The sequence below is a fragment of the Corvus moneduloides genome, chromosome 18 (genome assembly GCF_009650955.1).
Source record: "Corvus moneduloides isolate bCorMon1 chromosome 18, bCorMon1.pri, whole genome shotgun sequence".
In the NCBI taxonomy this organism is placed as follows: domain Eukaryota; kingdom Metazoa; phylum Chordata; class Aves; order Passeriformes; family Corvidae; genus Corvus; species Corvus moneduloides.
This window is the reverse complement of record NC_045493.1, coordinates 10,678,580-10,705,911: the sequence shown is the minus strand read 5'-3', so window position 1 is coordinate 10,705,911 and position 27,332 is coordinate 10,678,580. Positions and strand designations below refer to the sequence as shown.

The window sequence follows — 27,332 nt, the reverse complement described above, 5'->3', positions numbered from 1 at the left end:
TGCCGTGCTGGGAGTGGCTTTGCCGGGTGCTCCAGGGCTCTGTGGGCTCCGGATCCAGCGAGGAGAGGTTGGAGGGGATGGAAACCCACAGGGAGCCCTTGGATCTCCTCCTGTTTTGTGGGAGCAATGTCACTGCAGCCTGGGGATGGCCGTGTGGCACTTCCTCCTTCCCACCATGGTTCCATGGCCACCATCCTACTGCCCTCATCCCCGGCCCTGGGATGCTCCTCATCGTCTCCAGGAGGGAGGGAAGAAGGCAGAGCAAATCCCTCTGCCAGGAGCTGCTGGGGGAGGATGGCAAACAGGGTAAAAATGGGGATTTTGGAAGGTTTTCCTGAGTTTCCCCATTCCATGTCGGAATAATCCTGGATTTGCCTCACTGTTCTCCATCTTTTCCCCCTGTGGAGTGCAAACCATCCCCAGGGAGGGCAAGGAGAAGCTCGCAGTTATTTGTCAGCCCAAAGCTCCAAGTGGTCACTGGAAAACTTCCAGCTCCACCTTGTGTCCTGTTCATCCATGATCGAGGATTTACGGAGCTGCCTCTGGCCCAGGTCAGGGGCAGATCATCGTCCCTGCCTCTGCTTCAGCCCGTCCCCACATCCATCACCGTTATCCCGGTATTTTATCAGGCACGGCCCATTCCTGAGGCTCCCAGGAATTGCTGGAGGATTTATTTCCCTGCATCCCGACGCTGCATTCGGGACACGCTGCCCTTCCAAAAGTTTCCCAAAATTTCCCTCCTTCAAACATTTTTCCTCCAAAAGCCCCAGGTTTGCAGGGCAGGAAGAAATTCTGGGAGCTGTTTGGCGATGCCATCCATGGATTCTCTCAGCACAGCCACATCCCGGTGCCTGCTGCGCTCCAAGGGCAGCTCGCAGACTCCAACACGTGAAAGACAAACCCAGATCCATGAATTAGTGGGAAGAAATGGAAATTCGATCCCTTTTTGAAGTTTAAAGGGAAGGTGCTGCGCAGGGCTGTGCGTGAGGGAGGCTGTGGGAATGGGAGCTGCAGCTGGGATGTGCTTCCCATACTCCTGGAGCACCAGGAATACTCGGAACACCCCTGGCAGGAATCTCCATCACGTTTTGGGATTCACCAGCCCTGGAAAAGGAAGCCCTGAGCCCAAAAGCAGCCGGGAGCAGCCACATGGATTGGAAAATGCCCATTCCTGGGGAATTCCTGCCTGGCTCAAGGAACACTTTGTGTTTAAGGAGCAAACGGCTCTGGCTGAGGGCAAGGGGGGACGGTTTTACACTGAAAAAGGAGAGATTCGGATTGGATTTTGGGAAGGAATCCTTCCCTGGGAGGGTGGGGAGGCCCTGGATCCCTGGAATTTTCCATGGCCTCCTGCCTTAAACCTTTCTTTCCTGCCCCAAAATGCCCTCTCCCTGCCCCGTGCCAGCAGCACAACCCTGAAGTGTTGGTTTTCATCATCTATTAGCAGGACAATCTGATTTAGGCCCTGCTGACAAACGGGAGGTTGTATTCCAGGAGTTTATCCCTGGGGGACAAATAAACAAGCAGAGCACCGGAAACCTCCTGCATTTTTTAAAGGGTTTGTCGAGATCTTGGTTTTCTTTTCCCCCTTTTCCCACAGGCAGAGTGGCTGAAAGGGGAAATATCCCCTCCATCTGCATTCCCAGCACTTCTTTTCCCTTCAATCCCTTAATCCTCTTCTTTCCAGCTTTAATCCACACGGTTGCCTCTTTCTTGTTGGGTTTTTCATCAATTCCCCGCACTCCAAATAATCACAAAACCAACACCAAGACTCCGGAGATCCGTGTCAGAACTCCCGGCTCCTTGAGCATTACATCGTCCCAATTCCTACTTTTTCCCTTTTTTTTTACCCTACAATGAGCCTGGATTTGCAGCCCCGGGGTGTTTCTTGGGATTGCAGGCAGCAGGAATTGGGCATCCATCAGTGCCCACACCAGGAGAGCAGCTCCCAGCTGGAGCCATCCCTGCCACCGGCAGCTGGATGAGTTAATTAAGGAAAAGCGGGGCAGGAGAGGTGTGGGCCCTCCAGGAATGCTGCCTGGGAGAGGCTGCTGTAATTCCCAGGGAACCGTGGCCACTGGCTGCTTCCCAGGGGAGCAGGGAAATGCCAGCGAGGAGGAGAAGCCTCGAGAAGCTCCAGGGGGATCACGAGGTGTTGGATTCCCGTTCCAAAGAGGTGTTCCCAATACTCCCCCGCAGCTTCCAGGGGCTGCTCCATCCTTCTCGGCACTGGGGCTGACTCGCATGGATCTCCTGCCTCCGACCCCTCCAGATCCCAAAATTCATCCCTAAAAGCAATTCAAATCCATCGGGAAAGCTCTGCTCGCTCCCGTTTTGGTGGTTCCAGCTTGTTCCTGCCCAGGTTGTACTGCTGGAAAATGAACGTGGGGAAGAAGAGTGGGAAAGGCCAGCAGGAGCTCGTTATTCCATAGCATTCCTGATTCCTGGGAGTTATTCCCTTTCCTGCCCCACATGGCTCCAAGAGCACGAGATTTGCTAATTATTGACTTCTAATCAGCTGCTCCCTGATAACCCAGCCCAGCTCCCCAGTCCGGGAAAACCGGGATTGCAAGGACATTTTCCAGCCCCAGAGGAACTACCTTGGGATAGAGATAAGTCAATAAATGAAATAAGGCTCCTTTCCTTGCCCTTCCCTGGATTTCACCTCCTTAATAACCCAGACCTGGAAGTACAAGCACAGCCTCATCCTCGGGAGGAAGGCAAAACCTCTGGAAAACCTCTGGGATGCTGCTCCAGCATCTGCTGTGGGAATGCTGGGGACCAGCAGGAAAAAAAAACCCTTTCAGCTGTCTCCAGGGAAAAAGATGATCTCCTAAAAAATGACATTTCCAATCCCAAAAGGCCTCAAATATGACTTCAATCCCAAACTTGTTTTCCCACATCTTGGCTCGTTGTGGAGCAGAGCAAAGCAGCACCAGTGACCCATTTAAATGGGAGATTCTGACCTTTCTGCTGAGGATCTTTCCAGCAATCCTGTTCCCAGCTTCTTTTTTGGTGTGTGCTGGCACTTCCTAATCCTCCAAACGAGATTGGATGCAGCTTTTTCAATATTAAAATGCACTGCATCCTCTTTTTTCCGAGCCCTCAGGTAATTAGAAGGTTTTTAAAAGCCCATAAACGAGGGCTGCAGTGGTGGGGAGGAGGGGACGGTCACTCCAGTGTCCCCACTGGGGTGGGGACCCAGAATTTGCCGTTTTCCAGTGGAAGCCATCCCAGTGCCAGGGCGCTGGGAGCCACTGGCTCCGTTTCCCTGGATAAGGCTGGCGCCAGGAACCTCCACAATCACTTTTGGCTCAAAATCCAGGGTCCCTGACATTGGGATTTATCTGGGGACACTTCAGGCCAGTGTCAAAAGTCCCCTGGCAATAACCTCGATGTCTTTGGGGCCAAACCCAGCCTGAAAACCCTGCGGGATTGGGTCCTTCTGGGAGCAGGGATTGGGAGTCACTTCCTTCACACCCTGGTCCATAAGGAAAAGAGATTTGATGTCTCAGGAGGATCCTGGGAAGCCAAACTTTATTCCAACAGATGGTGGCCCCAGGGGAAGGCACCGTGCGTCCCACCAGGAGAGCTGGAATTGCAAACACTCCGCTGGGGAGCTGCGGAGGGAGAGGATATCCCTGTTTTTACAAAATACAAGGAAGAATCGCTGGCTTTGGGGGGAATATGGGAGAGTTTGGAAGCAGGGAAAGCCCTTGGGTGGTGGGATCCACTGGTCCAGTGTGGCGCTGCTGTCCCCAGCGCCATTCCCGCAATTCCCCGAGCTCGGCCGGAGGGAGGGATTGTTGCATGGCCGAATCCAGGGAACAAATACCGGGAGGATTAAAATAGTACAAACGCGCTCCTCAGCCCCCAGACTGGAACTGAGGCAGCATTCCCAGCCTGGTTTCCTATGGAAACGAGCGCCGCGGTCCAGCCGCTTCCCTGCGCCTGCCCGGGGTGGTGTCGGGTGGCTCCTCGCACATGGATGCTCCCGCATCCCGCATGGATCGGGCGGAGGCTGCGCTTTCCCTCGGCAGGGTCCATCCCGCCCCTCTGCTGCTGCATTCCCGGACCTCCAGGAACGGGGATCCCAGCGGGATGAATGAACCCCTGGGGGTGTGTTGGTCCCCCCCCCCCCGTTTCCCTGGTACCCGGAAGATTCCGTGCTCCGAGCCCACATCCCTGGCTGCAGCTTTGGGAGCAGAGATTCCAAGGCCGTGGAAGGTGCTGCCTCAATCAGCTGCAGGCACAGGTGTTTCCTCTGGGGCCTTTTGGAATTCTGTCCTCACCTGGAGGGACTCCTTGTGTGCCACAGCTGGGAACGCTGTCGGATCGGGATCACAGCCGAGCCAGCACCGGGCAGGGGATGCAGGTCCCAGCTGCCACCAGCACCCCCTAAAAATCCCCCCGGCTCTTAAAGTTGGCAGCAAAAGGGGTGGGGAAAAAATTCCCGCTCACTTTAATCCCTTTAGCGTCGCGACTTCTCATGTTAACAGGGTCGGGAAGTTTTCAAATTAATTTTTAATTGATCTGACAGCGCAAAAATTATAAATTTCCACATATGCAAACACACACGCAGATACATCCCGTGATATATTTATACTTCTGTTTAATTTGATATATTCAGCTATGATATATTTATTTATAAGGCTGATTTGGATCATTTATATGCATTTACATCTACATATGTGGAGATATATTGCATGTTTATATCGTTATATTAATTATATTAATATATTTATATTAACATCTTGACGTATTTTTTTATTTCTATTTTAAATGTAGCTTTAATCCTTGCTGGCCCCATTCAATATTTCTCTGGCCGCTCCCGAGAGGATGGAACCGGATTCCCGTGGGGGGGGGGGTGCAAATCCTCAGCATCCCTGGCTTTGGGAGCAGCGGCGGGGCCGGGGCCACCCGGGAGCCGCTTCCCCATCCCTGAAAAACAGGGAAATGGAGAAGTAAGTTAAAAAAGGATCCGGTCGGGGCGGCGGGAGGGAAGGGGTTAAGGCCGGCAGCCGGCGGAGGGAGCGGAGCCGCTAAGAAGCGGCGCCCGGCAGCGGCTGCGGGCAGAGCCGAGCGGCAGCCGCCGGGCCGGGCTCTCCCCCGCCGGTACCGGCAGCACCGGAGCCCCCCCCCAGCTGTCACCGGCACCGTCAGAACCACCCCCGGCAGCGGGGCCGGGCCGCGGGCAGTGCCCGGAGCCCCCCCGGCCCCGCCGCTCCCGGATGGAGGCACGGAGGGATGGATGGAGAGAGGGATGGAGCGGCTGGAGCGGCGGCCGGGAGCAGGGCCCCCGGACGGTGAGGAGGAGGCGGCGGGGGAGGAGGAAGGGCACGGGGCCGCTGCCGGCGTGGGGAGCGCGTTAAAACCGGGGGATAGCGGGAAAAAAAACCCCCAAATTAGCGACTAAACGATAAGAGAGGAAAACAAACAACACCCCCCGCGCCAAAAAAATGCCAAAAAAAATAGGAGAAAAGAGAACCGCGAAGCTCCGGGAGCAGGGGGTCGGCGGGACCCCGGCCCGCCGGGAATTGTGCGTGGGAAGCGGCGGCTGCGTGTGCGGGAAGTTGGGGGGGAGGCACCGAGTCCCTCCCGCAGCTTTGCGGGAGTTGATGATTCCCGCTTCATCCCGGCAGGGATTTCTCGCTGGTTTCTGCTGGCTTGGGAAGGGTTTTGCTTCGCAGAGGGAGCCAGGCAGGAGAGAGCTCTGCTCATCCTCATCCTCCTTCCCAGACTTTGTGCAGGAACATCTCCGCCAGGGAAATAGGGAATATAAGGGAATGTAATCCTTCCAGAAGCCTCTCCCCTGTTTATTTTCCTCTTCCCACATCCATGCTGGCAACTTCGGGGGATAATTTAATCTAAAGATGAGCAGGGAGAGCAGAGGCAGTTGCAGAAGGGCGTGAAGGTAACCTTGAGCTTAGCCCTATAAACCCCGGCCTCCATCAAGGCAGGATTAAAGAAACTTTCCCGGCAATCCAGAGCTGGGAATCACAGCCTGGCACTGGGAATCACAGCCCCCACCCAGCCTGGCCCTGGCCCACTGCATCTTCTCATCCGGTGAGTGCCGTATCCTTCCTTCCTCTGGGAATTTATCTGGGAGTTATCCTTTATAAATAAGGGGCTGTCCCTTCCCTAGGCTCGGGAAAGAGCTTTTCCTTGGAATATCCAATGTTGTTGAGCTCAAGAGGCTCCTCCAAGACAGGGTTTGTTAGCAGTTATAACATTTTAAAATTGATATTATTGTATTATAGTTATTTTTAGCAATTATTGTGGTTTTTATATAGCTTTATATTACATCTATCCTATACATAATTAGCAGATATTAGGGGGGTTATATTTATTATTTTATTCTCTATATTAATGGCCACTACCATGGGGTTTTATTTATATTATATTATTCCATCTATTATTCAATGTATTATTAGCAGTTATTAAGAGAATTCCCCAGGGCGTTTTGCTCAGGTTTTTGGGATGCCTTTCCCAAATCCCGGTGCCCAAGGAGCTGAGCCCAGCTGCAGCATCAGGGCTGCAGGTGCCTGTGTCCAGTGGGGCTCATCCATGCCCAGATGTCCCTGTCCTTTAGGGTCCCTGATGTTTGGGATCCCGGCAGCTGGGAACCGCCCTACGGAGCCCTGGTCCCCCAACAGCCCAGCTGGGGTTTGGGAATGGTTTTCCTCTCCCAGAAAAATCTTCCTTCTTCCTGGGGGATTTGGAAGGTGGGGGCAACCCTCAGCAGCTCCAGGCTCCCATCCAGAGTCACGTTCTCATGGCTGAGGCAGGATCCCTTTCTCCCTGTGTGGGATACAGGCTCCATGGGTGTTCAGCGTCATTCCCAGCTCATCCAGACCCTGGGAAAATCTCTGCTTCTCCCAACCCCCATCCCCTTTGGACTACCAGGGACTCCGAGCCGTGCAGGGAGCTCTGCGATGGGAATCTGTGCTTCCCAGTGCGTGGGATCTCTCTGGAGCTCCTCCTGGGGCTGGGGAAGGAGCGTGGGACAGGAGGATCTACCCCGTGCCGAGGGATGAGCCCGCAGCATCCATGGGAATGGCAGCTCCCTTCCCAAGCCGGGCCTCCCTCTCCCTCGTGCAGCAGGAAGCAGCGCCGGGCGTGCAGGGAAAGGAAGGAATCCGCTCTCCCGGGAAAGGAGGTTTTGAAGGAAGTGTTGCACGAAATCCTCCTTCTCACTCCATTAATGTCCGTCGGCTGTGGAAGGCATTGTCTGCTGCTGGAAAAGCTCGTTAGTTAATTGCCCCAGTGCTGCTGTAATCCCAGATTAACGAGGGCTGAGGGAAATCTCCGTGGAGCAGACCTGAGCGTGGGATTTATGGGGAGATTGGGTTTGGCTCTTCCCTACCTGGGGGGTCCATCCTGGATGGGATGGGCCGGGTGCTCCCATGGGAAGAGGTTTTGGTGGGGCTAAAGAGGGGGGTGGGTCACTTCTCCCAAATCCCCCACGATGGTCCCCGTGGATCCCATCAGGGTCTCTGTGGGATTTAGACTGCTCTGAGCACCATGAGGGGGGGATTCTGCAGGTGGGGCACACCTGGATTTCCCTTGGGACAATTTCCCTTTGGATTCACCTCCCGTGAATCCTGCAGCCAGGACTGGGCTCTGGTGCTCAAAACCTCGGGATAAAACCCGTTGGCTCCTGCGGGGTTTGTTCCTCGTCGTCGAGCACAAGGAGAAAAACAGCAGCGTCCCGGTTTTCCCTGGAATAAGGATCTGTCAGGCTCGGGATGTGCCGGCGGCTGCGGCTCAGGAATGCTCTTCCACAGTGACAGGGACGTGCAGGTGTCCATGGATGAGTGTCCAGAGGATCTGGGGAGGATGAGCAGTGCGGGGAGGGCCGTGAATCCCCCAGGGATGGCAGCCAGCCCCGGCACCGCCTCTGGAAAAGTCCATCCCGTGTATCTTAAACCTCGGGATTCAGGCAGCTCCGTCCGGGGGGAGCTCTGCTGAGCCAGCAGCTGGCTGGGATCCAGCTGTGCTTCCCTGGGGAACAGCCCCGGCCTTCCTCCCGCCCTCCTCCTCCTCCTCCTTCTCCTGGCTCCGGGTGGGAGCGCATCCCCTGGAATGCACATCCCGGCTCCCGAAGTCTGATTGAAAACCGTAACTGGATTTTGCAGACTGGGCATGAAACGCCCCGAACGCGAGACGTGAAAACTCCTGAGGTTAAACCCTGTCACAGACACTCAGCGTCCTCCGGAGGAATTACATCACCTTTTCCAAGGGCTTAGGTGTGGGGAGGGTGGGAAGAAACGGGAGAGAGAGTCTGGGAGCACCCCTCCGTGTCACTGAGACCCCGCACTCCCGGCTGGCCTCTCGCAAATGCCACTGTGCGTCACCCAAAAAATAGGGAATTAACGGGGAAGTGGAGATTTCTCAGCCCTGAATGCAGGGATGGGGTTGATGCCCGCAGCAGGAATGCTCAGGGAGGGATGCTGGAAGCCGGCAGGGATGTGGGGGAAGGTTGGGAACCTGCTCCCCAGCACTCAAATTCAGTGACCCTGATCCCAAAGCAGGGAGCTTCCCGCTCCTTCCATAGCCCCACCAGAAGCACCCCGGGCAGACGGGATAACGCTGCTGGAGAGAGCGGGATCACCCAGACCCCGGGGGTTGCTGCAGATTAATTAACTAATGAGAATGCTAACGATGCTGTGGCATGGGCTGCATTTCAGCGGCTGGGAGGGGGACACCGGCTCCCACGGCTGGAACCCCGCTGTGCCACCTCATTTCCGTCATCCCACGGCTCCCTGGACCCCTCTCCCTGCTGAGATCTCCGCAATCCACGGCTCTCTCTCCTCCCTGCCTTCGGCAGCGCCGGGTGCTTTTTAAATCATTCATGGCTTAAACCATTTTTCTTTATGAGCTGCTTTTCACACTTGTGAGGGGAATTCAGCCTCCAAGAGCCTGGAACGGGCTTTGATGGAATTGTGGGTGGAGGAGCAGAGCGTAAAGTGAGAGCTCCCCATTTTCAGCTCCACTTGGGCCATTGTGGAGTAGAATACCCAAGGAAAGGAGCAGAGCCGTGGAGATGGGATTACCTGGGAATTAGTGGCCTGGAGGCAACAGCATTTCTTTGCTTCTGGGGGCTGGAGCAGCCTCCTCATCCTAGCTTGGATTGGTTTTGGGAGTCCCTCGCCTGCCCCACAGCGAATTCCCACCACCATCGTGGTGATCCCACCCCGTGCCAGCTGGTGGCTGTGGGGTCTGGGTGGGGATGAGCATCCCTTGGGTAGGAATCAGCACCTCCTGGATGGGGATAAGCATCCCTTTGGCAGGAATCAGCATTCCTTAGGCCGAGGTCTGGGATATCAGTGGGAATTCGCAATGTCAGGCAGCTCAATGTCGTAATTAAAAATGGGGTTAAGCTTCCTTAAATCAGCTTGATTAAACAAAATTGCCTTTCTGGGCCAGGCTGCAGGCCCTGGGCTCATGGGGCACTGGCCAGCTATTGGAATAAGCCAGGGCAGGATCCATCCCGATGTTCCTGGATTTATTTATAGCTCAGCCCTGGCAGAAACAGGGCTGGTGCCCTGTGGGCTCCGACCTCTGGAGAGCACAGGGAGCACCGAGAGGAGGTTGTGCAATTAGCAAGACCTCATTTCAGAGGAGCTTTTTACAGACCTCAATCAATTAGTCTGAGGCAGCCCCGAATGGATCCGTGATCCTTCTCTGGATCTGGATCCCTCTGGAACTCGGTGCCTTATGCCCTGGAAAAGTGCTGAGACCATCGATAAACCCCCAGAATATTTCAAAATCAGTTTTTATCCATAAGCAAAATCAGCTCCCTGATTCCAGTCCAAACCCCTCCACGGATTCCCAGTGAGGAGGAAGATTTGCAAACCCCACAAAATGCTTGGGAAACCCACACAAAAATCCACCGGCAGATGGGAAACTCCTGCCCCGGATTTCCAAATGGAGCCAGCAAATCCCAAATGAGAGGTTTTTCCTTTGCACCCCTTGCTGGTTTGGCTTGTGGAAGGGATTTAGAGGCTCCACAGGGTAGCACAGGCCTGGGAAGTGTCTCAGCCTTCAGGATGAGGATCCAATCCCGGTGCAGCTCCCTGGGATGAGCCTGGAAGCTGCTGACTCAGCTGCTTTTAAGGCTTCCCCAGCGGAGGGGAGGCACAAATCCATTTCTCAGCGGAATGAAGGCAGAGAGAAGCTGAATAAATAAACCTGGCTTTGATTTGAAGGCGGCTGACGGCTCTGTCAGCTCAGCTCAACTGGCCCCTGGGAGAGGCACTGGATGGTGCTGGGATGAAATAATCCATTTCCAACATCCCAGTTGGTCTCAGTCTCATTCCCAGCCATAATGGTGTTTAAATTCAGCCCCAAGCTTCTCGTTTGCTGCTTCTTTAAAGAGCAGAAAAGGGCAAAAAACCATTTCCGTGGGGCTGGGAAAGAGGATGGCAACTCCACCCCGGAGCTCGGGCTGCCCAACCCCTGCCTGGGCAGCAATTCCAAGCTTCCACTGCTGGACACTCCTAGGGCTGGAGGTTGAAGGGTTTGAGGGATGGCAATGCTGAAGGTGCCCGGTGTCACTGGGGGGCTGTACTGGTGTCACTGAGGGTTTGTACTGGTGTCACTGGTTGGTGCTGGGGAGGATGGGAAGCTGCAGGAACTACCCTGCAATGGCAGCAGCCAATTGTGGAACTGTTCTGGAGAGACACGGTGCTTTCTGGTGGCTTTTGGTGACAGCAGGTCCAGGGAGCCTCCATGCACTGGGTCCTGTGTCCCACGAGATCTGCACTCCATGGATTGGGTTCTTTCACCCCATCCCCCGGGTCCTTCACGGCCCCGCATTTCCAGGCTCAGCAGAAGCATTCCCGCATTCCCAAGGGTGCCCAGAGGGGTGCAGGACCTGCTGTCCCCGTGTCCTGTGGGACCGAGGTCGGTACCTGCGTCACAGCCGCCCCGTGGCGTCACCCCATTGTTGTCACCACCCCGTCTGTTTTCAAGCCCTGCTCTTTCCCCGTCCCTGTGATAAGAAATGCTAATGAGGGGATGAAATTGGATATTCCCGTCGCCTTCTCCTCCTAATGGAATTCTGGTGGTGGTTAATTTGCTGGTTTTAATGGGCCCATTGTTCTGCCGGGCTGCGGGAGCCACGTGAGGGCGTTTGGCCCCGCTCGGGTGGGAGGTGGTGCCTGAAGACAACTGAACCTTGGGGCTCGATAATTGCGGAGCAATTTGAAGACAAGCCCCAGATCCATAATTGATGGGCCCTTCATTCATCCCGCTCCCGCCGTGCCGGAGTCGCTCCCGCCGCTCCCGGACCCGTTCCCACCTGCCCACGGGATGGATAAACCTGGATAAAGCTGGCAAATTAACGAGGATTGCCTTGGCCTGGGGACAGCTGACACCGCTCAGGGAGGTGGGTTGGGTGTGGAGGGATGCTCAGGCGGGTATCCCGGCGCTGGGATGAGGATTTTGGCTCCTGGCTGGGAGTGTGGTGATGGATGTAGGCAGGGAACCATTCTCCAATCCCGGCTGGACCCACATCCTGGGAAATGCCCGCTCCGTGCTCCGCTGTCCTTTGGCTCTGGGTGCTAAAGGGTCTGGGGGAGCAGGGAGGGATTCCCCAATCCTGGCACTGCCAGCTGGGGGGACTTTTCCAACACTGCAGCTCCCAGCGCTGGATCCCGCCCCTGGGATGCGAGCAGAGGGATGGATCACAGCGGGTCACAACCGAGCGAGGGCTGGCGGATAAATCCCTCCATTCCCAGCTGTCCCAGCAGTTTTCCAAGCAGCCGTCGCCGCAGCCGCCGGAAGGCCAGGCTGAGGACGCTGCATTGCGCTGGCTGGGGACTGTCCCCGTTTGCTTCACCAGTTTGGATGACAAAGTGTGTCACCACTGTCCCCCGGCCACGCCGCGGGCTGGGCTGGCACCGGCGCCGCTCCCGAGCGCAGCGGGATCCAGGCAGGGGGGTTGGGGGGCAGGATGGAACCCCTGGGGACACCGCGGTGGGTGGTGGTGGCAGTGGGGACCCGGGCTGGCCGGTCCGTCACCCCAGTGCTGCTGCGCGGGGTTGGATCCATCCTTACAGCACAGGGAGCGCTGGCGGGATGCAGGGAATGGCGTTCTGGGATCCGCATCCATCAGCTCCCGATATCCCCCCGGCCCCTGCTGATACTGGGAGCGCTGGTGCCGGCTCTCTCTGCCGCCCTGGCCGCCTGTGATCCCCCGGCAGGCTGGAGCCCATTATCTGCTCGAGACAATTAGCAGAAGCATTAATGGAATATATGCAAATGCATAGTAATTGACCTGTGACTCCGCAGTTCACGATGGAGAAGGATGAGCTCCAGATGGCTTAATGAGAGTAATTTAAGCCCCTTCTTTATATGCTGTGCTGGAGCCTGGCAGGGCCAGGCCGGGGAGGAGGAGGAGGGGTGACACTGGGGAGCAGGGACAGCTCCGGGGCCATCCCATTTGCTCCCCAAACCACCCCGTATCCAGCTCCCATCCAAAGCCCGGGAAGGTGGATTTGTTCTGGGTAAGGGGAAGCCATAAAATCCTGAGCAGGGAGCACGGGAGAGCAGCCAAGCACCCCCGGGACCACCGCGCTGGGGGCTGCTCGCTCACCATGGTCCCCCCTCCCTGGCCATGCCGAGGTGCCACCTGCACCTCACCCTGCCACATCCCACACATGGAAAACCCAAAATCCCTGCTACTCCGAGGTTACTCAGCCTTTACTCCGGCTGTGTTGGCTCCGAGCAGGGCTGGGGAGGGGTGGTTTGGAGTTGTGCCCCTTCCCTGCTCTGCCCCAGCCTGTCCAGCCCTGAGCTCCATAAAATTCCCGCGGCAGAGCCGGAGGGATCTGAATAACCACTCTGGGAAACCAAATTAAAATATTGATGTATAATTCATGCCATATGTTCCACCAATATTTTTTATTTAATCAACTGAAGACAGATGGCAGGAACGCAGAGGCCATTAAACTAATGGCACTTTGTCTTTCCATTTATTTCCGTCTCCTTTCCTAAAATAAGACGAGACCGTGACAGGCAGCACGCCCTGGGCACGAGACCATTCCCGTCACTTGGATGTGTCAGCAGGGGCACTTCCCACGTGGCGTTTTCCCGGGAAGGGCTGGAGCAAATCTTCCATAACTGGGGGGGGCATGAGGGAGAGAAATCCCATGAGGGAACTCCAGCCTGGTGGGGCTGGAGGGGACTGTCCCTGCTCTGCCCTTCCCATGCCAAGAGCCACCAGGGATGCTCCTGGTGTTCCTGGGATGACACCATCCTGGTGGCAGGGTGGGAATGGGAATGCTCCTGGTGTTCCTGGGATGACACCATCCTGGTGGCAGGGTGGGAATGGGAATGCTCCTGGTGTTCCTGGGATGACACCATCCTGGTGGCAGGGTGGGAATGGGAATGCTCCTGGTGTTCCTGGGATAATACCATCCTGGTGGCAGGGTGGGAATGCTCTTGGTGGGAATGCTCTTGGCTGGAGGATAGAGGATGTTGTGGCAACCTCCAGTTCCTGGGGACATGAGGGACTGGAGAGACACCCAGGGATGTCGTGCTCCTGTGGGGTCTCCATCCTTCCAGGATGCTGGAATATCCACCAGCAGCACCCTGCTGTGCATCCATGGATTTCACTTGGGATCTGCTGGTGCAGAGATGTTTGGATGTAGGGGTGAAATGTGTTCGTGCAGAGTGTGTGTGCACAGCTCGTCCTCCCCGGGGTGAAATTGGGTGGAACTGGAAGTTTTCCACATCCCAGAGCCATCCTGGAGCCCCCCTCCTGTACGACGAGGCGGAGACGTGCGGGCTCTGGAATTTGGGCTCACCCCACCAGCATCGCTCCCACTGCACCCAGTTACCCACCTGGGAGTGGTGGAACTGCCTCTCTCCAGGGCTGGGAGGTGATGGACACCCCGGGTGTCCTTCCTCATCCCCGGGAGGGACAGGGCCACCATCCTCCCGTGTCCCGGGACGCTTTCCTGAATGTGCCTCTCTCTCTTTGACTTGCAGGTGGAGATTCCTTGCGCTGGGAGGGAGCTGAATGGGGTTCCCTTAGACAAAGGGTCCCAGGCAGCATTCCAGGCTCCGGGCGCGTCCAGGGACCTTCCATTCTTTGTCTGAAAGGGCAGCGCTGCCGTTCCCATTCGAGCGATGCCTGACGGAGCCGGAGCCGCCGGGAGCGAGGAGCTGCGGCAGCTGATCGGCTTTCAAATCACCTTCAACCCTCGATTTCCTTAACATGATCCCTCCTTCAGCGCAGTCCCCGGGGCACAGCCGGGGGGCTTTGCCGGCAGGAGAATAAACCGGGGCTGGAGGCGACAGCCAGCGCTGGAAAAGCCCCGGCCACGACGCGGGGACTCAAACTCCACCTTCCCCAGCACTCCAGGACTTTTTAGGGTCGGGCAACAGCTTTGCACGACCTCACCCCATCAGCTTCCCGGGATTCACCTCCAATCCAGGTGGGATAACCCCCTCCTCGGAGCATCCCAGGAGCCGCCGAGCAGCTTCCCCGCGGCGCCGGCTGCCGGGGAAGGGATGAAGACGCTATGGCCAAGCTTTTGCTAAAACTCCAGCGGTATTTTCGGCGCAAACCTGTGCGCTTCTTCACGCTGCTGGCTCTGTATCTGGCCGCCGGCAGCTTGGTTTTCCTGCATTCCGGCTTTTCTGGGGAGCCCACGGTGCCGGGGAGCCCGCGCAGCCCCGCGGCCGCAGAGGGGCCGGGGCTGCCCTACCTGGGGGTGATGCAGCTCAGCCGCGGCTTCAAGGCAGCGGCGACGATGCCGGCGGGGGCCCGGCGCCACGGCTCCTGGTTCAAAAGCATCTCCAAGGAGCCGTCGGAGAGGGGAAAATCCCGGGATAACGGCGGCCCCCGGAGCCGGGCGCTCAGGGGCAGGAGCGGCCGCGAGAAGGAGGAAGACAGAGGTGAGGGCTGGGGACACGCTAGCCAAAGGTGTGGGGGGATGGATCTCTCCTTTTTGCCTCTCCCAGGGGGACATCACGAGGTGTCTGAGCTGGTTTTGAGTTCTGCATCCCTGCCAGGAGCACACACCCCCAGGAAATGTGCAGTTATTTATTTAGTTATTTATTAACCACGTGCTGCTGGAGCACCGAAGTCTTCTTCCCACGTCCCACGGGAATGCCCTGGGAAGCAGCACCCCACTCTGGAGACCATCAATCCAGAGGATATTTCCTGAAGGATTTCTCCCTCTGTCTTCCCTCCTTCCTCTCCTCCCTCCTTGAGTGCCAATAATCCATCATCACTGAGCTCAGAGTCCCCCCCATGCTGTGACAGGCAATTTTAGGGGTGCAGCTGGGGGGATGCTGTGCCCCATCTTCCTCCCACCCTTTGGATCTGCCAGGGGCCGAAATCAGTTTTCATTCTGTTGGCCTGAGTCAACACAAAATCCAGGTTTGTGTGGGCGTTGTGTTGAGGGAGGGGCTGGCTGTGATTCCCATGGAAGTGCGGACAGGGCTGGGATGTGGCCTTTGGAGCCAGGAGATCCCTGCTTGGCTGGGGTCTTGTCAAATGGGTCCATTATTAATGATCAAGGATAAGAGAATGGAGTCGTTCCCATCGATTTTTAAAATGCCATCTATTTATCCTGGAGGCAGCTGGAGCTGCAGGCTCCGTGGGATTTGGGTGGCCAGACTCCAGCAGGAACCCCCAGCCCCATGGCAAACTGGGGCTTTCCCGGGGGTCCAGGCTTGATCCCCCCAACCTGGGCTGCTCTCAGGGCGTGGAGGGCTCCTCCTCCTCCTCCAGCAGGATGTGGTTGTGTTCACTCTGGAAAAGATGCATGCTCCAGGCATGGAAGCCAAAGGAAAATTATTTTGTGATGCTTATGGGATTTTCTCCTGCTAAAAGGAGCTGAAGGGATTCCCCCGCTGTGATCCCGCTCCGAGGGGTCCCTGGGGTCTTTTGGTGGCCACGTCTCTCCATTAATGCAGATTGACTTTAGTGCAGCCTCAGCAGATGGCCCCTGAGCCCGGGCTGTCTGTCCCCATAAAGACCACAAGCAGTGCCCGTGTCCCCGGCCATATGTCCCGTGTGCTCCAAGATTAACCTCATCCAGCACTGCCAGCAGGGATGGGATGCTGGGCTCGGGATTCGTGGGTTTAGCTGCTCCCAGTGCTCTGGGAACATCGTTTTCCCCTTGGAACATCTCAGCAGCTCCTGAGGGTGATGGTGTGGAGAAATTCTCCAGCCTGAGAAATCCCGTATGCCTGGAGTTCCTGGTGTGGCCAGCGGAGCCTCGGGAGCACCCCCTGGCTTCCCTGCTCCTCTGGAGCACCGGGATATCTGGCAGGAGCAGGCGGATTTAATGGCGCTGGTAATTAAGTGGGGACAGCTTAACGAGGCGGCTGTGGAAGGCTCTGCCACGTGAAATCATTCCCGAGGGAACACTGCTCCCAAAATCAGCTCTGGTTTAGAGCGTCATGTGCGGCTCCCTCTTCCTCCTCCTCTTCCTCCTCCTCTTCCTCCTCCTCTTCCTCTTCCTCCTCCTCCTCCCAGCAGTGTCAGACAAAGGTGTGGGCGGAGAGCAGCCCTGTCTGCCAGGGAACGGCCTCATCGCCATGGGAATGCAGATCCCCATGGGAAGGGGCATCTCCTGCCTCCAGCCAGGGAGGATTTTTAGGGAGTGAAGCCAAGTGGAGCAGGAACAGATCCCAGCCCTCAGCCACATCCATCTCCAGTGCCTTCCTGGACATGTCCAGCCATTCCCACCTGGGACACGCAACCAAGCAATTCCATGAGGAAGGAGGAACCAGTCACCCCAGGCAGAGAGCTGGAGCCATCCCTCTATCCCTAGCTTTCGGAAAAACGGGATGTTTGGGGAATTTAACGACGATCACTGGGTGGATTTGTGTGCCCGCTCACAGTCGTGTTTCCAACAGGCTCCGAAATTCCTCCTGGAGAGGTTCCCCTCTCCCTACAAACTGTGCCAACCCCACCATCCCCCTCCCAGCATCTCCCCCTTCACTCGTGTCCTCATCTCTCCCTAATTATTCCAGCTGGCTTCCCAATAAGTGGCAGCACGCATATGTCAGGAGCATTGGGTTGAAGGTAATGCACATCAGTCACCGGCTCCCTGCAAGTGTCTGGAGCCATCCCACACCCGCTGGATCCGGCACGGCCGGAACGCGCTGACCTGCCAGGACCTGCGGGAATGCTGTGTGGGATAACTGGGAGTTCTGGCTCCGGTGGTTGAAGTTATCCAACATTCCTCTCCATCTTCCTGCTCTGCCAGCCTCCAGGCTGGCTTGGGAAGATGTTCCAGCACTGGTGGGGTCTGTGCCATGCTGGGATAATTGGGAATGAGGGGAGGGGTCTGTGTGTGGGGCACACCAGGGATGGGGGGAGCTGGGTCAGGGACCCCAAGGAGGCATGGAATGCAGGGAGGAGGTGAGAAGTGTTATCCCAGAGCGTGGTTTGGAATTGGAGTGTAAGAAATTCCTGGCTGTGAGGGTGGGGAGGCCCTGGCACAGGGTGCCCAGAGAAGCTGTGGCTGCCCCTGGATCCCTGGAAGCATCCAAGACCAGCTTGGACGGGACTTGGAGCAACCTGGGATAATGGAAATGTCCCTGCCTGGTTTGGAAGCAGAGTTTCCAAAGCAAACAAACAGGGAATGCTGCTGCACATCCCTATTTAGGGAAAAATGAAGAGGGGTGGGATCCGTGGGTGTGACCCCCTGTCCCCTCCGTCCCCAGCCCGGTACATCGGCTGCTACGAGGACAACACCCGGCGGAGGACCCTGCGTGGGATGTCCTTCTTCGACTACAAGAAGATGACGGTGTTCCGTTGCCAGGACAACTGTGCCGAGCGGTAGGGACGGTGACAGGGGCTCCATGAATCCCTGAGCACTCCATGAATCCCTGCCCACCACCTTCATGAATCCCTGCACACCATCTCCATGAATCCCTGCCCACCACCTCCATGAATCCCTGCCCACCACCTCCATGAATCCCTGCCCACCACCTCCATGAATCCTTTCCCACCATCTCCATGAATCCCTGTGCACAGTCTCCATTAATCCTTTTGGATGGGATGGGATAGGATAGGATGAAATAGAATGGAATGGAATTATATTATATGATAGATTAGGATAGGATAGGAAAATAGGATAAGAGATAGGATGCAATAGGATGGAATGGAATGGAGTGGAATAATAGGGTAGAATGGACTAGAAAAGAATAAGGATAGGATAGGAGAGGAGGGAATTGCAGAATGGGATAGAATAATGGAAAGGATCAGATAGAATGAAATGGAATGTAATGATAGATTAGGATATTATAGGAAAATAGGATAGAATGGAGTGGAATAATAGAATAGACAAGAAAATAATTAGGATAGGATAGGAGAGAATTGCAGAATGGGATAGAATAATGGAAAGGATCGGATATTTTCAGCTGGAAGTGCCCTACAATGATTGCTACCCCAAAAACGAATCCCTGGGACGCAGTGCTGATCTCAGCACTGGCCACGAGCAGGAACGCTCCTTCCAAACCCTCTGCAGTCGGGGGGATCCTGGGGATGTGCTGAGATCCCATCTCCCTCTCGGCAGGGGGTACCTATACGCAGGGCTGGAATTCGGGGCCGAGTGCTACTGCGGGCACAAGATCCAGGCGTCCAACGCCAGCGAATCCGAGTGCAACATGGAATGCAAGGGAGAGCGGAGCAACACCTGCGGCGGGATCAACCGGCTCTCCATCTACCGCCTGGAGCTGGCCCAGGAATCCGCCCGCAGATGTAAGTTGGAGGCATCCATGTGGATCCCAGTTCGACCTTGGAATGAGGGAACTTCTCTTGGTTTTGGAGGGGTGATCCCAGCATTCCGTGTGAGCCAGGTCATGGCTCCATGGAAATGCTTGGAGAGTGGTTCTGGAGTCCAGGATGGTTTTGCTCCTGCAAACATCAGGAGTCTCCGTGTAGGGAATGTTGCTGGCTGGGATTGGGTGGAATGAGGAGCCCCAAGGACTCTGGCTGGAATTCAGGGAATTTTGGGAGACTTTGGGTGGAGATTTCCTTCCTTATGGCCCAACAGGACCATCAGTGTCTCCAGTGTGTGCTACGGGATGTGGGATGTGTGGGAATTCCAGACAGAGCCGAGGGTGCTCCCTCGTTTGGCTCCCAATTAGGCAGCTCAATAATCACCCACATTCCCTGCTCAGCTTTCCTCATATCCAAGGAATGGGAAAGGGGATGGCAGCACCCAGGAATGCCCAGGGCCTGAGAGTACCGAGGACGTGGGGTGGGATCCCAGTGCTGGGAAGGACCAGACCAAACCCAGCCTCACTTTCTTCCATGGCTCCATCCCTGCTCCATCCCTGGGATCACCGAGCTGATACAAACAGCCAGGAAAAAACAATCCCAACTTTGCTGCTGGGATTTTGCTCCATCAGCAGCCGGATGAGCATCAGCCAACGTGGCTGCTGTGCCGGAGGGGCCGGGAGCCGCTGGAGCGGTCGGGAATTCCGTGTCACACTGTGTCACATGGAGTGGCAGTGGTGTCACTTTTGGGGTGTCACTGGCAGCTCCCTCTCTCTCTCTCTCTCTCCCCCAGATGGAAGCGCGATATTCCGAGGGTGTTTCCGCCAGCCGGAAAACGTCTCCATCGCCCTGCCGGCCAGCCAGCTCATGCTCAACATGTCCGTGGATAAATGTGTGGATTTCTGCACGGAAAAGGTACCGGGATAAATTTAACTTCTTCATCATCGTCATCAGAGTCACACTGGGAGATCTGAACCGGATTTGGGGACATCCTTTTTGTGCATCCGAACATCAGAGGGATGAATGGATTTGTGTCCCCGCCACGGGAGGGACTGGAGCCAGCAGCAGCCCTGGGAAAGTTTGGGAAGGAGCATCCCAGAGGCATAGCTTGGGTTGGAAGGACCTTTAAAGGCACCACCACAGGGTCCTTCTCTGGTCCAGGGGTCCCATCCTGGGGTGCGGTGACTCCGAGCAGGGAGGGGAAAGGTTCCAGTGGGAATTGATGGAGGGTGGACACTGGAATGGGCTAGAAGGATGCTGGAAATGGTCTGGAATGATGCTTGAAATAGGTTGGAAGGATGCTGGAATGGACTGGAATGATACTGGAAAGGGCTGGAAGGAGGCTGGAATGGGGTGGAATGGGCTGGAACAATACTGGAATGGTCTGGAGTGATGCTGGGAATGGGCTGGAAGGATGCTGGAATTGGAAGGATGCTGGAATGGGCTGGAAGGGTGCTGGAATTGGAAGGAGGCTGGAATGGGCTGGAAGGAGGCTGGAATGGGCTGGAAGGAGGCTGGAATGGGGTGAAATGGGCTGGAACAATACTGGAATGGGCTGGAGTGATGCTGGGAATGGGCTGGAAGGATGCTGGAATTGGAAGGATGCTGGAATTGGAAGGATGCTGGAATGGGCTGAAAGGAGGCTGGAATGGGCTGGAAGGAGGCTAGAAAGGGATGGAATGATTGCTGGAATGGTCTGGAAGGATGCTGGAATTGGAAGGATGCTGGAATGGGCTGGAAGGATGCTGGAATTGGAAGGATGCTGGGAATGGGCTGGAAGGAGGCTGGAATGGGATGGAATGGTTGCTGGAATGGTCTGGAAGGGTGCTGGAATTGGAATGATGCTGGAATGGGCTGGAAGGATGCTTGAAATGGTCCAGAATTATACTGGAATTGCAAGGATGCTGGAAATGATCTGGAATGATACTAGAACGGGCTGGAATGATGCTGGAATTGCAAGGATGCAAGAATGGTCTGGAACGGTGCTGGAAGGCTCTGGAAGGATGTCCCAAACCGCCCCGCCCTGCCCCGCGGGGCCGGGACAGCGAGGGCGGGCGTGGGGGGCGAAGGCTCTGCCATGGAGGGGCGGTGCCGGTGCCGTTCCCATTCCCCGTGGCCATCCCCACAGGAATTCCCGCTGGCAGCGCTGGCGGGCACCACGTGCCGCTGCGGCTTTCCCAGCACGCTGTTCCCGCTGCACGAGCGCGAGGACGAGCAGCTCTGCGCCCACAAATGCGCCGCCGAGGAGTTCGAGAGCTGCGGCTCCGCCGAGTTCCTGCTGGTCTACCAGACACAAGTGCAGGGTGAGCTTTTGCCAACCTTTTCCCGTCTCCTATTCCCTGGGAGTGCTGGCAGAGAGCTCCCAGCAGCCCGTTAAAAAGGAGCGTTTCTTTGAATTCCCTGGGAAATCGGGGAGCTGGGATTGCTGCCTGGCTCAGCTGCAGGGCACAGCAGATTCCGTCTGCCTCGGGCAGGATTCCTCCTTCCCAGGGCTTCTCCCACCTCTCCACGATCCCATGGGAGTCTGCTATGTAGAGGGGACAAGCTCCAGGAAAAAATACTGAAGGGGGAAAAAAGGCTGTGACCAGGCAGAACATTCCTGAGAGGACTCCTGTCCTCCTGCAGTGGGAGCAGGGAGCCAGGGAAGCACAGGGAGAAGGGAAAACTGATCCTGGGAGAGAAAAGGGCTGAAGGGAGCAAGTGAGGATCCAAATTCGGGTGGTTTTGCTTTAGAGCGGGTCAGTTTTGTCACAATCCTTTGGTGTTTGGGGCCGTGCTGGAAACGCTGTTTGCTGATCCATAAAAAAAGCAGGAGCGGTGCTCAGCACAGGAACCCCTGTTACTCACCCTTCCCTAAGCGTGCAGCTGGGAATGACAGAGAACTCTTTGGAAAAAAATTCTCTTAGGACTTTTTGGGTGTTTAGGACTCTTTGAGGTGTCCAGGACCATTTGGGATGTCCCTCTATGCCTTAGACACGGCACCTTGCCCTGTCCAGCCACCTCCTCACCCCTTCCCCAGCATTTTCCCGGGAGCAGCAGCATTTCCTAAGATATCCCTGTGGGAAAAGCCTCAATCCATGACACATTCCTGCTGGCTCTCCCTGCAGACAACCGCTGCATGGACAGGAGGTTCCTGCCCAGCCGTGCCAAGCAGTTGGTGGCCCTGGCCAGTTTTCCTGGAGCTGGGAACACCTGGGCCCGGCACCTGATCGAGTTGGCCACCGGCTTCTACACCGGCAGCTACTACTTCGATGGGTCCCTCTACAACAAAGGTGAGGGGGGGACACTCCTGGGCTCCCCATCCCAGCTGGGGACAGTCCTGGTGACATCCCAGGGGGCTGCAGGAAGGGGGGAGCAGAGCTGGGTGTGACCGGTGCTGCTCCATGGGGTGGTTTGGGCTGGGGTGTCCTGGTGAGGGAATTCCTCCCTGGGAGGGTGATGAGATCCTGGCAGGGGTTGCCCAGAGAAGCTGTGGCTGCTCCGTCCCTGGAAGTGTCCAAGGCTGGGCTGGACGGGGCTTGGAGCAGCCTGGGATGGTGGGAGGTGTTCCTTTCCAAGGGGGCTGGAATGAGGTGAGCTTTAAGATCCCTTTCAACCCAAAGCATTTTGGGATTCTGATTCCAATAACCCACTGCATTCCCAGTTCCCCCAGTTTGGAACCGCTCACAACAGTTTTATCTGGAGACCTCGAAGGTTTCTCCTGTTATTCCTTCACTTTTTGAGGCTTTGAGAGGAAATTCTCCATTCCTCCTTAGCTGTGATGGAGTTGGGATCTGTACCGGGAGTACCCACGTGGCTGGTGGGGTTTATTCCCTAAATCCCTATTTTCCCGACACCACGGGCAGCACATTCCTTCCAAATTCCTGCCGAACCCAGCCTTCCAGAGAGGGAGATGCTCAGTGAGGCAGTGCTGGCCCAGCCCCCAGGGTGCAGCAGCATCCCAGGGAAGGGAGCACCGGTGGGAAAAGCCTTGGCTGGGTTTTGCTGAGCCACCCGAGCGTGGGCTCCGCATTCGTTCCCTGTCGGAGTGGCCGGGAAGTATCCAGGCAACCGGCAGATTTATCCATTGCCAAGAGCCAATTACACCTCTCTCATTGATGGCATACAGCTCCTTCCAGCTTTTCCCCCACTCCAGGTGCATTCCAGGGGCTGGGATTGATCCGTGTTCCGTGCAGGAGCTCCTCTCTGGACCCCCCACAGCACCACCCCCACCTTGGGCTGATCTGCTGCCCCACAGGCACAAGGATTTTCCCTTTATTTATTGGCAGAGTTTAAACTCTGCTCAGGGGGATTGAAGCCGTAAACTCTGCCCTTGACCCCTCAGAACAGGCACAAGAGCCAAGCATGGCCGGGGAGGTGTCGCCCTGAGGGGCCCCTGTGCCTGAGAGCCACCCCCTCGTGAATTTTATGAGACTCATGACATCCGAAAATAAATTAATTCCATCTGGGAGAGGGATGCAAATCCTCCTTCACGCCCCAGCTGCTTTCATCATCCAACTGGATTTCGCAACCTGATATCCCCCTGTCGTTCCCTTTCATGGAACCATGGGATCGTTTGGATGGGGAAAGCCCTCTGAGACTGATCCAGCCGTTCCCACAGTGCTGCCAGGGCCGCCTTGTCCCTAGGTGCCACATCCACATGGCTTTTAAACCCCTCCAGGGATGGCAGCTCCATCGCTGCCCTGGGCAGCTGTGCCAGGGATTGTCCACCTTTGGGGTGGAGATGTCTTGCCTGATATCCCATCTAAACCTCCCTGGTACAACTCGAGGCCATTTCCTTTAATCCTGTCTGTTTTTCCCTGGGAGCAGAGCCCGACCCCCCCCCGGCTGTCCCCTCCTGTCAGGGAGTTGTGCAGAGCCACAAGGTCCCCCCTGAGCCTCCTTTTCTCCAGGCTGAGCCCCTTTCCCAGTTCCCAGCTGTTCCTCCCATTAATCCCAGCTCTGTCCGGGCAGGATTCAAGGGCGAGCGGGATCACTGGAGGAGCGGGAGGACCATTTGCATCAAGACCCACGAGAGCGGGCAGAAGGAGATCGAGTCCTTCGACTCGGCCATTCTGCTCATCCGCAACCCCTACAAGGCCCTCATGGCCGAGTTCAACCGCAAATACGGGGGACACATCGGCTTCGCTGCCCACGCCCACTGGAAGGGCAAAGGTAGGGAAGGAAATCCAGCTCTAGCCCAGCTGCTGGCACTGGGAGGTGGTTGGGAAAGCCTGGCAGAGCCGGAGTTGGGTGACCATGGGGGAATCTTGGGCTGTGGCACCATTTTGGGGTCACCATGGCTGTCTCCTGGTATGATCTTGGATGGCTGAGGACTCCCGTGTTAGGTGGGATGGGAATGGGGACGGGATGGGGTGAGATGGGATGGAACAGGACAGCAGGACCACCCTGCCCTGGCTGGCCCAGGCAAGGATGGGCATCTCCTGTCCCCAGCGTGACCACAGGCAGTGGTGGCAGCCCCCAGCCCATCCCTGTGGTGTCCGTGTGTCATTTCCGTGTGTCTGGCTGCTCCCGAGCCACCACCTTTCCCACGCACGGGCGGGTGCTGGAGGCTGCTTAATTACAGCAATTTCCAAATTGCTGTTGTAGGATTGACTCCATCAGAAAGAGTTAAAGTGTTTAGCTTGATTGAACATCTGCTACCCTTAATTCCGAGTTTATTTAGGGGGAGCTTTGGCTGCCGGGGCTGGGATGTGCCTGGATTTCGTTATCTCCATGTGCTCATGGTGCCAGGGACAGCCCAGCCCTGCTCTCCCCATCCCATAAAACCAGCGGGGTGTGGTGTCCCCCACATCCTCAGCCTTGTGTCCCTGGGCTGGCATTGTCCTCGCTGTGGTGGCATAGGAGCCTCTTGGTTGGTTTTATCCCCATCCAGCTGTGGATAGAGCCAGGATTGGTATCCCAGCACCACAGGGAGCCTCCTGAGCCTTCCCAATCCCAACCCCCTCCCCAGCCTTTCCCTCGTGTCTCCGAGAGGAGGGAGATCCAGAGGGGACCATTCCCTCCACCCCAGCGTGGTCTTGTTTGGATGCACTTCAAAATCCATCACCAAATTCCTTCCAGAGGATGTATGGAGTAATTAGCTGATGGGTTAATTGTCAGGTTAATTAACCATTGCTGGGAAAGATGGAGATTTTTCATTGCGTGTTTGGCGACCCCATTCCCAGCTGGAGAGGCCCCTGCACATGGAGCATGAGGATCCCATTCCCAGCCTTCTCTGCAGCCCAGCTGTCCAAATTAATTCCATTTCCCAGTGACTAATTTTGGGGCAAATTTGGGAAAAAACACCCCCATGCCCTCTCTCCAGCCTCACCCCCAGTGCTGGGGGGTGTTTTCCCATTTCCCCCAGCCCGTTCCCAGCCCTGCAGAGACCAAACCCCTGCTTGGTTCCGAGGCGTTAATTTTACGGCGCCCCTGGAGCGGCTCCAAAGCAAAGCTTTGTGCGCTGTGCTTACCCAAGGTGAAGTGTCCTGGATCTGTTTAATGGAACACATCCCGTGCTTAACCATTCCTCGGGGAATCCCACCCAGTCCAGCTGCTAATCAGGCCTCGGTTTTGCGGGGAAGAGGGAGATGCCCGGAGCTCTAATGCGGCACTCCCGGGGGAGATGTGGCTGATTAGTGATGTTTCATTGTCCCTTTTACCACCTGATTCGAGCAGGAGGATCAATTAGCCAGCAGGAGAATTGAGAGATTCCAGCAGGGAGGGGAGAGGACGCTGGGGACACGGGGGACACATGGGACAGCCACTCACGGCCTCCTCTGCCCCTTTCCCCCAGAGTGGCCAGAGTTTGTGGCCAACTACGCGCCGTGGTGGGCGACCCACACGCTGGACTGGCTGCGCTACGGGAAGAAGGTGCTGGTGGTGCACTTCGAGGACCTCAAACAGGACCTGTTCGTGCAGCTGCAGAGGATGGTGGCCCTGCTGGGTGTCCCTGCCTGCGAGGACAGGCTGCTGTGCGTGGAGGGACAGAAGGACGGCAACTTCAAGCGCTCGGGCCTGAGGAAACTGGAGTACGACCCCTACACGCCCGAGATGAGGAAGGTGATCAGCGGCTACATCCGAACCGTGGACGCGGCGCTGAAGCTCCGCAACCTCTCGGGAGTGCCCGAGGATTATTTCCCCAGATGATGGTGACCGCAGCGGGGACACCGCGCCCTGCGTGGCCAGGGGTGGCTCGGTTGTCCTCCCCAGGCCTCTGCCTAATTCCACCCAGTGGGTGGCTGCTCTTTTAACCCTCCGTGTGCTGCTGTAGCTGTTGATCACTCCCTGCATGAGCCACCACAGGTCCCCAGCTACCGCTGAGCTTTTTTTTGGCCAACCTGGGGACACAGGTGCCTCCCCTGCTCCTGTTCCGGCTATCCCAGCCCTCCTGGGAAGTGCAATGGGATGTTTGTGTCCCCTCGGGCTCTCCTGGGGACGCCGAGCTGCTCAGGCCGTGCCTGACGCACCCGGAGTTGCCGGAGCTGAGCTCCCTGGGGTGGGTGTCCCCAAAATCCCAGCCCTGGAAGGATTCCACTCGTCCTTGGATGGAAGGGAGGATGGACCGAGGGCATGGTGCCATGGGGGTGATGCCCCTGTGGATCCTGCCTGAGGTTGTGGGATCGTGCTGTGCAATGTCCCCAAGCGTGGTGGCTGTGGCCCCTTGAGCCATCCTGTGGCTCCCTGAGAATTCCCTGGAATTCCCTGCCCACAGCACCAGGCAAAGTTGCTGCTCTGGCCCTTGGGTGGGTACAGGCAGGATTCCCTGTGGATGCTGCTCCAGAGCGGGACATTTTCACTGCACAGAGGAGCTGTCGGGACCCACGAGCTCCTCCAGGCCTCACTTCAGAGCCCACAGCCCAGGGTAGCCCCCCAGGAGCAGTTCTGGGGCTCCAGGAGCAGGGTCCGCTCTGCAGCCCAGCTGCATCCAACCCCCGTGGGGAGCAAACGCTGGGGCTGAGCTTTGGGGTGTCCCAAAGCCAAACCAAAGGATCCCACACACCGGGAACGTGCCGATTTCTGGGCTGGCTTCGTGCACAGCTGCATGTGGTCCCTGGCTGTCCCCTCATCCCCCTCATGCCGCCCTCCCTGTCCTGGCTTTGCCCCAGAGGAGCCCTCCAGAGCTCCCACCCCGCCAGCCGCCCTTGGATGTAGGTGCAAAAGCCATAAATTGTACGCAGCCTTCTCTAGAGTTAGAGATTCACCAGTTGGCTTTTAACTCCTGATCCTGACAGAAACGCAGGCACAGGTCGGATCCAGAGGCCCCGCTCGGTCTCTGTTCCAAGAGGGAAGAAAACTCCCTGGAGAAAAAAGGAGAATTTCAATAAAAATCTATTTTTCTAAGGTGTGTGCAGAGCAGAGCTGGGCTGGGGGGGAGCTCCTGCTCCCTGTTTTCTTGAAGGAGGTGGGGGATTGCATTCAGAGGGAGTTTTTAACTCTTCCCTTGACAAACAGCTGGAGGATTTTTGGGATTCGTGGCAGTGGGAATCGAGCTGAGCCCAGACTCCTTCTCTCGCGGCAGCCCCAGGGTTCTCTGTCAGTCGGAACAAACCCTCAGGGCAGCTCAGCTATTAAAGGAGAGGTTTTGTTGCTG

The 27,332-nt window shown here is 56.7% G+C and overlaps 1 protein-coding gene across 4 annotated transcripts; it reads left to right on the top strand.

The window, feature by feature from the left end:
• Positions 1 to 4,945: 4,945 nt before the first annotated feature.
• Positions 4,946 to 27,332, top strand: WSCD2 (WSC domain containing 2). 4 transcript variants are annotated; one of them, XM_032127809.1, is made up of 9 exons: positions 4,946 to 4,964; positions 13,999 to 14,910; positions 17,698 to 17,812; positions 18,552 to 18,736; positions 19,551 to 19,672; positions 20,886 to 21,060; positions 21,865 to 22,029; positions 23,711 to 23,911; positions 25,536 to 27,332. In XM_032127809.1, exons 2-9 carry the CDS (start codon positions 14,535 to 14,537, stop codon positions 25,886 to 25,888), a joined length of 1,692 nt encoding a protein of 563 aa, XP_031983700.1. In that variant the 5' UTR covers positions 4,946 to 4,964; positions 13,999 to 14,534; the 3' UTR covers positions 25,889 to 27,332. The 4 variants fall into 4 exon arrangements, with proteins under 4 accessions (XP_031983700.1, XP_031983697.1, XP_031983699.1 ...); XM_032127806.1 differs by lacking the exon at positions 4,946 to 4,964 and adding an exon at positions 5,055 to 5,306; XM_032127808.1 differs by lacking the exon at positions 4,946 to 4,964 and adding an exon at positions 5,625 to 6,066.

What these genes read in the sequence shown, in the direction of transcription:
- WSCD2 (XM_032127809.1), top strand. Translation starts at nt 14,535, where the DNA reads ATGGCCAAGCTTTTGCTAAAACTCCAGCGGTATTTTCGGCGCAAACCT. An exon ending in CAGGACAACTGTGCCGAGCG is followed by an intron (nt 17,813 to 18,551) that starts GTAGGGACGGTG and finishes CCCTCTCGGCAG; the next exon opens with GGGGTACCTATACGCAGGGC. An exon ending in TGGGTCCCTCTACAACAAAG is followed by an intron (nt 22,030 to 23,710) that starts GTGAGGGGGGGA and finishes CTGTCCGGGCAG; the next exon opens with GATTCAAGGGCGAGCGGGAT.